This window comes from Engraulis encrasicolus, chromosome 16 (genome assembly GCF_034702125.1).
Source record: "Engraulis encrasicolus isolate BLACKSEA-1 chromosome 16, IST_EnEncr_1.0, whole genome shotgun sequence".
Classification (NCBI taxonomy): domain Eukaryota; kingdom Metazoa; phylum Chordata; class Actinopteri; order Clupeiformes; family Engraulidae; genus Engraulis; species Engraulis encrasicolus.
Window position 1 is genome coordinate 6690165 of NC_085872.1, and position 12565 is coordinate 6702729.

General features: G+C 45.3%; 1 protein-coding gene across 2 annotated transcripts in view; it reads right to left on the reverse strand.

Moving 5' to 3' along the window:
- The window catches only part of insra (insulin receptor a), a 79463-nt gene that overhangs the window by 62210 nt on the left and 4688 nt on the right, over positions 1 to 12565 (reverse strand). For both annotated transcript variants that reach the window (XM_063218454.1, XM_063218455.1), the window contains exon 2: positions 6330 to 6878. In XM_063218454.1, the coding sequence (XP_063074524.1) occupies positions 6330 to 6878 (549 nt within the window). The remainder of the gene's footprint in view (positions 1 to 6329; positions 6879 to 12565) is intronic.

Consider the following 12565-nt stretch of genomic DNA (forward strand, 5'->3'; position numbering starts at 1 on the left):
TGCACAGCTGATGCCCCCTTGCCCTGACTGCTTCATGTTTTAACAAAGGCAAAAAACACTTGGTTGTATTGGTCAAAATTTGCTCCTCAAATTGCAGGAAATTGCGTTTGAGAGCATTAGAAGTGTAAAAATTTTGCGGGGGAGAATACCCCAAGATCGCCCTAAAACACTTGTGCCTGCGGGTCGAGGCGCCACGCACAATGACAGGTTAAAAAAAGTTAGACACCCTAAAAAAAAATCCTGCCTAAAAGCCTGTGTGAGAGTGTGTGTGAGAGTGAGTGAGTGAGTGAGTGAGTGAGTGAGTGAGTGAGTGAGTGAGTGAGTGAGTGAGTGAGTGAGTGAGTGAGTGAGTGAGTGAGTGAGTGAGTGAGTGAGTGAGTGAGTGAGTGAGTGAGTGTGTCATGACAACCAAAATCAACAAAAGTTTGCATTTTCAATTCGAATCATCTGGTGAGAAAAAAAAACGAATGCAGCAGAACCCGCAGATTTTGTCCCAGGCTGCATGTGTGCCTGCTCTGCTCGATAGGATAACATCCAATTTATTCCTGGTCTCATGATGATGTTGATGTTCCCAAATGGAGGAGGAGGAGGAGGAGGAGGAGGAGGAGGAGGAGGAGGAACCTTTAGCTGAAGAGAGTTCAGAGCTGCATAACCTAATGGGCGCTCTGTTAGCAAGTGCATCATCACAGGCCCTTGGAGCTAATGAACTAGCCCAATGTGCTAGTGTTTAGCCACAGCGCTAGTAAAACTGTATAATGAGGACGAATTTGAAAGACTTACATTTTCCGTTGGGAAACAAGGCAGAGGAAGTGCTTTTCATAGGAGCCTGATAGAAAACAACACAAACAGGGTCCTTGAGCTTTGTTTACAAAGTATATATCCCTAAACCTGTGATTATAGCTCTGAGGCCTGTGCGCACGCACAAACACACACACATACGCGCACGTTCTGGCCAATGCAAATGTTGGCTGGATCAGGACAACAGCTCGCCTACCCTTCAGCGAATCTGCTGAGGCTGCCGAAATTCTTTCAACTCAAAAAGTGGCCATAACAGAGGCTGCGCTCAGCACTACCGACACCTGTCCTGTCATCTGAACTGATTTTTATTTTAATTTCAATTATTGTAAAATCATTTGAAAATTGTAATTCTGATAATTGCATTAGTCCTGAATAGTGCTTAAAGTGATACTGTCCCATTTTTGGAAATAAGCTTATTTTACACCTCCCCTTGAGTTAAATAATAGGGTTTTGCCGTTCTCCTGTACTTTCAACCGTTCTCGGGGTATGGCAGTGCAAATTTTACCTCCATGCTAGCAGTTAACATTGAGTCCTATGAGACCAGTTAGCCGCGAGCTGGTCTCATAGGACTCAATGTTAAATGTTAGCTTGGAGGCAAAATTTGCACTGTCATAACTAGAAAACGGTTGAAAGTACAGGAGAACGGTAAAACCCTATTATTTAACTCAAGGGAAGGTGTAAAATAAGCTTATTTCCAAAAATGGGACAGTATCACTTTAAGTTTGGTTAGGTTATAATGTGACGTTAGGTTATAATGTGAAATCAAGGGCCCAACATTTTCTCCTTTAATGAGATTCACTCATGCTGTTCTAGTTCTGTGATGGTTAGGGATGGCACAAACCGCACCTAAAACCGAAACCGTACAATTCACACACATACCGAACCGAACCGTGCCATCCGTCGCAAACCGCAATTCATGTACTGCCCAGAAAAATATGTAAAACAGACATTCTAGGAGTATCTTATCCAGTCTCTCTGATTAAAACATTTGCGTATAAGACCAATCAGAGGATGACACTATTAAAATTACACCATTTTCACATTATGAGCCTATACAATAAGCCTATTATAAGCCTATACATCACTTTATAACTGCAGTTATATAAATATTGTTTAATATTCCCAGCGCATCATTTATCATGAACTATAAAAACGAACCGTAGAGAACCGAAAATCGTGACCTTGACACCGTGATATGAACCGAACCGTGAATTTGGTGAACCGTACCACCCCTAGTAGATGGTTATAGAACAACCTGCTGCTATTGTCAAAGAAAGTCACTGCCGGCGCATATTAGACCCCTTCCGAGAAACCAAACAGGAACCATAGAGGCAACATTGAGCGTCACGTGCCAGAGCCGCAGCAAAGCATCAAGGCAGCAGCCCAAATTAACAGCGAAAGTCACTCGCCTGTGGCGCTCGGGCTGTTCTCACCACATAAACACTCAGCGTCAGTGGCAGCGCGAATGCAGCGCGAATGCATCTGCGGCGAGACGGGTCCTGTTGTGCACAGGGGTTCCGACCACAGCAGCACCTCCAGCAGCAGCAGACCGCAAGCCCTGCCCAGCTCGAGCAGCACACCTCCAACCTACAAAACCTAACCCCAAACCTGCCTCTCTAACCCCCTTAGCCATCACTTCCTGCCACGCTGCTGAGACGACATCAGCATACCCCAGCCTCAAAGTAACCCCAACCCTAACCTGACCACCCCCCAAACACACACACACAGCCAGGGTTACATCACCTGCTTTCAGACCACACAGCCCTAAAGACACACACACACACACACACACACACACACACACACACACACACACACACACACACACACACACACACACACACACACACACACACACACCCCTATCTATCTAAATAACACACACACAGGGCTCCAGAGTGCGACCAATTTGGTCGCATATGCGCCCATTTTTTTCAATGGTGCGCCTAAAAAATATTTTTAGGCGCACCGGTGTGACCAGCCATCAGTAGAACAAAATCAATTACCAAACAACCGTTTTAATGGACATAAAATGAATAGTCATTCTACAGTAGTGGCCCATCATCACACAATAAAACGTGTCGATGCGGTCATTCCTTCATCTCCGCTGAACTACCGCTAGCTTTCTCCAACTTCCTCGTACACAGGCAGCCCGACGTTTCAGAATAGAATGTTCGACTTCGCTCAACTATCCGAGTTCACATGTGCCAGCGAGTTTGGTGTTCTCAACCAGGCGAGTTTTGCAACGGACGAGATCGTTTCAATCACGGTGAAAACAGCAAAATGACTTGAGGATATTTTAAACACGAGAGAGTCACAATCACGGGGAAAAACGAGATGGCTTGAGCGGATATTAAACATTGCCACACAAAAACGCAGACGGGTGCGGATAATTGCCCGTTTCAGCCGCGTGCAGAGCTGGCCAAACAGGTGACGCGCTATTCTGTCGGGACTTCTGTGAGAGTTTTTTGATAGCGACTAGGGCAGGCTACATACTGCCTGTCAGTCGGCAAGGCATCGTTCATGCACCTCGAGACAGCACGAGAGAGAGGGAGGGAGAGAGAGAGAGTGAGCGCGCAAGCGCACTAGTGCTGTCGTGTCGGTTCGTAGCGCTTGCTAAGATACCAAAATCATTAGGCAGAGGGAGAGCGCTCAAAAACGGGGAAATAGACAAAACCCAATTCACCTCAGATTCCACTGTAAACATAGGCTAGGCTATTTGTGTAATGATTTTAAAAATCATGACATTTTTAGCAGGGTTTGTTAAAAAAAATATATATCTATCCATCTATCCATATCCATCCATCCATCCATCCATCCATCTTCATATTGTAACTCTGTGCTTGTGCCGTGTGCGTAGCCTTATTGCAGAAAAGGCTGGTATGCTGATCTTACTAGTCAAACACATACTGACTAAAAGGCTACTAATTTGGTCTTTTCTACCAGCCAAACTGCTTGTAGCCAAGATGTGTTAGTTAGGTAGCCTACTGTCATGTCTTTTATAAGGAGCACATTTGGAAGACTAGAATATAGCACATGAAAGGCTCCAGGTCTTTTAAAATATAGCAAAAATAATAGAATAATAATAATATAGCTATAATAATATTAATAATTATTATTATTCCATTATTGTTGCTATTATTATTGCTATTGTTTTTATTTTTAATTATTATTTTTTTAAAGCTGAGGTGCGTGTGTGTATGGGGTGGTGAAAACATTTGGGTGCACCTAAATGTTGTGCTGGTGCACCTAAAAAAATTTTTTAGGCGCACCAGTGCAACCAGTGCAAAAAGTTAGTCTGGAGCCCTGCACACACTATGCTATCTAAATTCTCTCCCACATGTAAACAACCAAGCGTGATAACTCGTTCTCCAACACTCTTACTACACAATGCACGCTGTCACAACTCCCTCCTCTGTCATCAGCAGCTTCCTCATCATCCTCTGGAGCCCAGTCACGCTCACATGACCAGATACGACGCGGCATGTGAGAGGAACTGCCGCTCGCAAGGGGGCAGGAAATTATGATGATATTCCCCCCTGCAGATCAGACAAAAACGTCTCGTCTCAGAAAAGGATGAGCAAGATCTTAACTTGCATACCAAAAAAAAGAGAAAAAACAAAAACAAAAGAATCTAACAGCTTAAAAACACTTAAAAACAAAATTGAAACAAAAACACTTGGGCCCGAGTGTGACAGTTTGACGGTACTCGCAACCAGCGGAAACCACCACCAAATGTGAAAAGTGAAGCTGAGTGACATCAAGTGCACACACTCAAAAAAGTGCAGGATTTGTTGACAAAAAGAAAGTGGCTGAGCCTCATACCTGCAACAAACACACAAGCGCGCACACGCACACGCACACACACGCACGCACACACGCACGCACGCACACACACACAGGCAAAACTAACAGTTAAGGGAACAGTTACATGATGTGTACAGGGTCGTGTTGCGTAAGAGGGCAGACTCCTCATTGATCTGCTAAATTCTTCTGAGCATTTAAACTCCAGCCAAACCTACTGCTGCTCCTGCTGCTGCTGCTAGTGTGCTGCCAGGAGGAGAGGGTCAGAGACAGAAGCTTCTAGTTGGATAGGCTCAAGGTAGTCCATACAGGGTTGCCAGATGTGACTGATGATTTCCAGTCCAAAAACCTGCCTGGAGGCACTACATCCCGCCCAATTTCAACAAAAATCGATTTCTCAAAAACATTTTTCTTTTACCTGCGGACAAAACCGCCCAATCTGACAACATTGAGTCCATAGTCACGGTCACAAAGATCATACAGCAGCATCACTGTCTGTTATTATCGCACCAAGGCCCAAGCTACAAACTAGTGAGTATTTTAGTTGCAAGCGACTACACATCTTGAAAAGTCGTGCTCAGACCATCGCTAAATGATAAATGATTTTTAACTGGGTACTGAATCCCACATAAAACAAAGATGAGTGAAGTTCAAGGAAGCGAAGGACAACCCTCTTCAGATTTTTCCCTGTCTATTCGCCAGAGCCCTTCTTCAGCGTGTAATGGCGATTGTCCTTCTCTTCCTTCCTTCAACTGGACATCTTCACAGAGCTTGATAGTCTAGCCCAGTTGCTCAAAACTGAACTTTTTGGAGAACACAATCTGGATGAATGACAATCTTGACTGACACAAACAACAGACTAGATCACATGTCGTCTGGGCAGGGCAGAGTTTTGTTTGCACTCCCAGTGGGTAGGCCTATATACCGCAACGTAGTTCAGGAGCGTGGTTCAAGGTCTTGCAGGCAAACTTGCTTAGCTTGTATCTACATATCACGACCTGGTGACCTGGCTTTCAACAGTGGCACACTCGGGGGGGCTTTAGACTCCAAAGTTGAGAGTCATGAGAGGCAGGCCTAGTCACGGCACACTATTATCTAAAAACCACCAAATACACTTGTTTTGGAGACGTAGAGCAAATGTGTTGCTCTTTCTGGTTGAAACCACCAAATGATCTTACTCGTCTCTCTTCTCAACTAGGGTAGGCCACCAACAGACATCTTCCCCTCCCTTCCCTTCCCTTCCATGAATAACAATAACAAACATCTAATTTCATTAATGATGTGGACATACTTGCTCGAGGCAACAGCCACTAACGGAAAACAAAAGCAGGGGACAGAGATAAAATGACTAAAAGAAAGATGAGCTAAAATAGGCAATTAGGGGGGAGAGAGAGAGAGAGAGGGAGAGAGAGAGAGAGAGAGAGAGAGAGAGAGAGAGAGAGAGAGAGAGAGAGAGAGAGCGAGAGAGAGAGAGAGAGAGAGAGAGAGAGCGAGAGAGCGAGAGGAACTGGGTAGGGGAAAGATAAGGAGAGAGCGAGGAAAGGACAACAGAGAGAAGAGGTAGGATAAAGTGCGCAAGAGAAAGAAGGGACAGTTATGAGAGAGAGAGAGAGAGAGAGAGAGAGAGAGAGAGAGAGAGAGAGAGAGAGAGAGAGAGAGAGAGAGAGAGAGAGAGAGAGAAAAGAACAGGCAGAGAGGAAACAGCTAGTGTAATAGACGGTACTCACTGCGCTGGCAGTGCTGCAGGTTCCAGCAGCGTTCACTGAAGTGGTCGTTGATGGTGGTCTGCTGACATGTGGTCTTGCCCTTCGCCGTGCCGGGGCAGATGTCGCCGCACTCCCGCGCGTTCTTGTTCTCCACAATGTAGTTGTCCTCCACGGAGTCGAGCACCTTGGACCAGTCGAGCGTGGCCATGTAGCACAGGTCGGGGTTCTTCTCGACGCGCACGGCGCCGCGCGTGATGTTCATCAGGCTGTGCAGGCCCAGGTCCTTCAGCTGCAGCATCTCAAACACCACCAGGGCGTAGTTGAAGAAGAGCGTGTTGCCGCGGATCACCGTGAGGTTGGGGAAGAGGTCGCTGAGGCTCTCCAGGCCGTAGACGCGGAAGAGGAGCAAGTAGTCGGTGATCATGGTCAGGCGCGGGAAGCTGAGGCCCCGGAAGTCCTCGGGTTTGGTTCGGAACATGAGCAGGATCTTCAGGTGACCCTCGATCACCGTGCAGTTCGAGAGCAGCGCCAGCGCCGTCGTGTTGTTTCGGATGTCTATACTCGGACAAACTGTTGTTCGTTTGTTTTTGTTTTTTTAGGAAGGGGGAGGGGGGAAGCAGAGAGAAAATCAAAGAGAAACAGATTAGTTAAGTGTTAAACAAATCTTTTTTTTCAGAATCACCACACTATTCAGTGCAAAATATTAGCCCATTATTTCACCTAAATTTTCACACCTAGAAACACATTAAAAAGTAAATAAAAATATCAATATACATACACATACGCACACACAATTGCAATCCTTGTAAAGCTCTGAGTTCAGAGTCTTGTTAGATCACAGAGGAACAGCACTTCTTTGTGAATCACAACAAATAGGCATGAATGAATGGCATGGTGCCATAAAAAAAACAACAGAGCCATTAGAAAAGAATATTAAAGTACATCAATTCCCACTGTCAATCCTCTCCAAAACTAACTTCTGTCTTAGGACATCAAGCACACCTCTGGCCCCCCATCAGCCCCACAGTGAGCAGTGTGTCCAACTCCCACAGAGGAAGCTGCCATCCTGCCTGCCTGCAGGCATCTCGTCTAGCCTCTCCTGTCCTGTCCTAACCTGGCCTGTCTCGTCCCATCTCGTCCGTGCTGCATGTGTGCATGCGTAAGGGTATGCGAGCAGGCTAACAAGGGCAGTAAAGCCTCCCTCCTGTTGCTCCACTGACATTCCTGCCTCGGCTCAGCTCTCCACTCCACTCCACAGACCACCAGGCTAGCAGCAGCCACACAGCCACACACGCACGCACAGACTCACACAAACACACACACACAGACTCACACACAAAGACCCAAAGGCCTCTTGGACCTCATCATAGAGAAAGAGAGAGACACATACACCCAGCACCAGGCTTTGCGAACGAGGCCCTGATGCCTTGCTGCTCTAGTAGCAGGCCAACAACAATTAATATCAGATTGGCGGACGGCTGCTTTCTCGCAAGAAGGGGGAAAACACTTTTTATACTTTTCGAACAGTGCGACTAGTACTACTAAGTTACTACCACCTCCTCATATACTTTAATCGGCAACTGCTTCCTGGCAAAAAAAAAATAAGAGAAAAGTGATCCCCAGCAGACAAGTCATGCCAAAACAACAAGAAATACACAAACAGAGGGCAGTGTAGGGCGGTCCGCACACTTGGTTGTGGAAATGGGACAGAGAGTGATGAACCCTTGCTGTGCTTGACCCTCGCTTCCCACGTCGCTCAGAGTGAATCTCGCGCATGAATGAGGACCCAATAATGTGGAACTTTGATACCATGCTCACAGCTCTGACCAATCAGAGAGCAGGCGACCGTTTCAGGGCTGCCGAGGCCCCTAGGGCACAGGGTGGGTGGGTGGGTGTGCTACGCACACGCACACGCACACACACACACAGAGAAACACATGCATACACACACAACCACACAGGCACACACATACGCACACGCACACACACATCCATACATACACAGCTACATGTCTGTGCATGCACAGACCTACGCAGATAACCATGCGAATACTAGCAAACACAAGTGCAAACACATGTCTTCCCAGCAGTAGATGGTGTGTTTATGGCCCCAGACGGGGCATCCCAACGACGGAGGATTAGGAAATGATCTGAGAGTTTGGGGCACGTCCTGGAAAAACTGTGAGGCGCTGGAAAAGCTGAACCAAGAGCTGACAAGCGCGAGATCCTCTACCTTCGACCTCCCCCGCCACACTCCCTTTTCACCCACACACGCATAAACACAACGCATTGCAGGCCAGACTCTCACACACACACACACACACACACACACATATATATATAAATAAACACACACACACACAGACAGAGTCACATTTGCCATCAGTAGGCCTATACACTTTCAGCCGGAACATTATTTTTAGCTCCACAGTGCCGATTGAGAATCTAATACGCTACACGGCACGGGGGCTGCACTGCGGCCAGCGCTCCAACCCCTGGGACCCCGCGAGGGGGCCGCAGCAGCGTCAGTGCACGTGACAAAAGGAGTTAGTGAGACAAAATCCCTACTCTGACCTGGCTGTGCATGTAACTGGCTTCGACAATGAGATTATGAATACACACACACAGCACAGCTTCAGCTACACTGCTGTTGGGGGCTTATGCTCATCAGCCTTCGCGTGAAGATGAGGAATGGTGTCAGGGAAAAGGTGAGGGAGATTTCAGCGTCAGGTTTGAGCTGAATTAGTCTGTGATATTGGTCTAATGAGAACACAGAGACACTACCACACAAATAGGAAAAACCCTGAATTTGAAATAAAAAGTCTAATCAAAGTTTTTGAGTGTGTAAATCTGTAAGGCAGCGTGTTAACACTTTAATCCGGGGGAGGGTGGGTGGAGAGAAAGCAATGATATCATGAAATTGACATCAAAGCGGGCCGTCCCTGGGGGGAAATGCGTGTGAAAAGTTTCTGCTAGATAAGTCCGGCAAAGAAGCGTTTATTAGAAAAGCAATTACAAGACCTGGCTGAAACCTGGTTAACGACTCTTGTCTACACGCCCTCATGAACGCATTATCAGCTGCCTGCTTCCGTCCCAAAGGCTGTTGTTGTGGACAGCCGGAGATTGCACAACACGCTTCCAATAACATAATCCGTGCATACAACTGGCAGGTGTGTTAGGGATGACCCATAGGTCACTGATCAGGCAAAAAAACCTGATACCTCGCTTCATGGGGCAGGAGGCCATAGGAAAGGACAGGAGGACAACGATTGGAACTAGATAAAAGCGTCAGCTAAATGTAATGTAGTGTACCTCATTCTTCTTTCACATAATCCGTGCATACAACTTGTATTTATTCTCACACATCTCAGCTGGCAGGTGTGTTAGAGATGACCCATAAGTCACTGACTGGAAAAAAAACCTCCAGCACACAGTTAGCATTTCGCTTGAACTTTCTTCATGTTTGGGTTTTAGGTTTGGGATGCAAATGACCTCACGTGTGTGCCTGGCTCACAAGAAAGAGGACTATCAGAAGGTCATGACGATTTCTAAAGGGCCTTTCACAATTAATATCAGTAATTACTGCTTTTTCCTGACTTTAAAATGTGTACATACCACAATCACACTAAGAAAAAAAAAAGTGATTTAATGATGTGGGTATCCCCCTGTATTTTCGTATATGCCTATTTTTGTTTAAATCCACACAAAATTGTTTGCTACACCTATTTAAATGATTTCACAGCTGAGATGTTTCCTTTTCCCTACAGATTAATGTCAAAATGAAGTGGATGCTTCAAAAGCTCTACCAGAGATAAATCGATGTAATGATTTTCCAAGAGGGTGTCGAAACTTACTCACACCAATACTTTTACCGTGTTCGTCTATCATAGCCCTGTGACTGACAGTCGTGCCGACAACTGACACAGACTTTGCGAGGAGATGCAGAAAATGAGAAGCAAGATTGTGACATTACACCATGACCTCTTGTTGTCTCCTTACTCTTCTCCATATGCTGCCGTGCCACAGCCATCAGTTCATTTAGTTATGCAACAATGAGCCCCTGCTTTTGCTGTTCTTTAATACAGTAATGAAATAACTAGTGATGTTCATGAAAATAATAATATAATAATAATAATAATAATAATAATAACAACAATAATAATAAACAATTTCGCCTGTCACACCATCCTATCAAACTTTTCTACCAAAACCTTACTCAGCCTCACAATTAACCAAAACCAATACTCTGCCACTGTAGTCTGTCTTTATGAGTACGCTACTATTACGCTTCTCAGACTTATTTATCAGCTGATGATTGAGGATTAATTCATTTGCTTCCAACTGGAGTTCGCAAGACTTGTTGATGATGGGCGTCCGTCTTCTGAAGTATGATGATGCTATCGCAATGCCACATTTCTGAAAACAGAATGGACAAGAAGCCTAGGTACAACTATAGGTTTAAGACAGGGGCGCATGCAAGCGCACGCACACACACATACGCACACACAATCGCACGCAAACACACGCACACAGCAGGATTAGAGCCTTGGATCTGAGTGTTGTTTTGCTAACTGCCTATTGCTGATAAGGAGGAGAACAACATAGCAAGTCATTTAGCAATCACTGATAAATGTAACCTTTTGAAGTCATAAACACACACACACACACACACACACACACACACACACACACACACACACACACACACACACACACACACACACGCTATGCTATCTACACAGTGTGTGCAACTGGACGTTTCAAAGCAATTCCTGGTATGCATGCAGTGCCAAACATCATAAACTACTGGCACATATGCCTTCACAAACAAATGCCTACTCATAACACTGCAGTATTACAATATAGGCTAATCATTATTAACTGCCCTACAACCAAATTGTTATGACCAACGTAGCCATCAGCGAGATGGGTGGTTGTTGCTTTTGTCTGTCTCTCTGTCTGCCTGTCTCTCCGTCTGCCTGTCTGCCTGTCTGCCTGTCTCTCTGTCAGCCTGTCTCTCTCTCAGCCTGTCTCTCTGTCAGCCTGTCTGTCTGCCTGTCTCTCCGTCTGCCTGTCTGCCTGTCGCTCTCTCTCTAACATGTACACCTCCATACAAAGACACAGACCCCCTTCACAAGCCTAGACGCAGTCTGGAGAGAGGGGAGAGGACCACGTGGCTAGATTGAGGAAGAAAACAAAACAAAAACAAAAAAAACATTGGCAAAGCTTTGAGGAAGTAAGTGATTATGTAACTCAACATCAAACTACACTTGTATGAATGGTGCCATGTCTTTACACAGGACAATGTGGTATAATTGTGAGTGACAGTGTTTACGTACGCACCGTCCCTTATTTAAGGAGTGCACCAGTACCAGAAAATTAATTTGTGCACAATCATTTGTACTACCGGTACATTTTTGTCTACAGCTAAGAATGGAATAAAAGAGACAGAACATGCGGGACACTGGAATTTGATTTTCAAATTAGTTGCGCTGCAATGGACTCTGTGTTTAAAGCCATCTTGGCGTGTCCATCAGGTCTCTCTCTCTCATGTTCCACAACATTGTTTTCTAGGCTGTAACTTGCCTTTCACCAATTTATCCAAGGTTGAATAGTTAGACTATTTCTGTTTATAGAATTAACTCCTTATAGAATAATTTCCCCCTATTTAACTGAAATCTTGGCGTCCTTGTTCTTGCAGTGCTCAGAACATAGACCTCTCATTTGTCCTCAATATCCATTCATAAAAATCCCTCACTAGAACCATGACTATGGAGACAGCGCGATGAAAACACTGAGGGATTGTAATGATGTGATGACATAATAAGATCATGCATCTCTTTCAGACTCTGAGCCAACGCAAAACTCTACACGTATATATAACACAATCCATGTCAGCAGAAGAACGAAGAAGATTTAAGGAAGGAAATAAAACAGCGGGCAGAAAACTGCTGCTATATTTTGATGGCTCAGCCACCATGCAGAAATTCAACAGAGGTAATCAGTTGGAGACAAGAGACCATTTTAAGCATTGAGGTCCACTGTGGACAAACTAAGGGGAGGGAAACAAAACTGTGTGATGCTGCTGCTACCAGGGCTATAAATTAACTTTTTTTCATCACTAGAAATTTGGATTTAGATGTTAAATCTTACCGCCACATATACACTCACCATCAGTCAAGTGGCTAGTGAACTTTCTTTCCTACAAGCCAAACTGAATTTTCACCAACATTTAGCCGGTTGGCAGTGTTAGTATC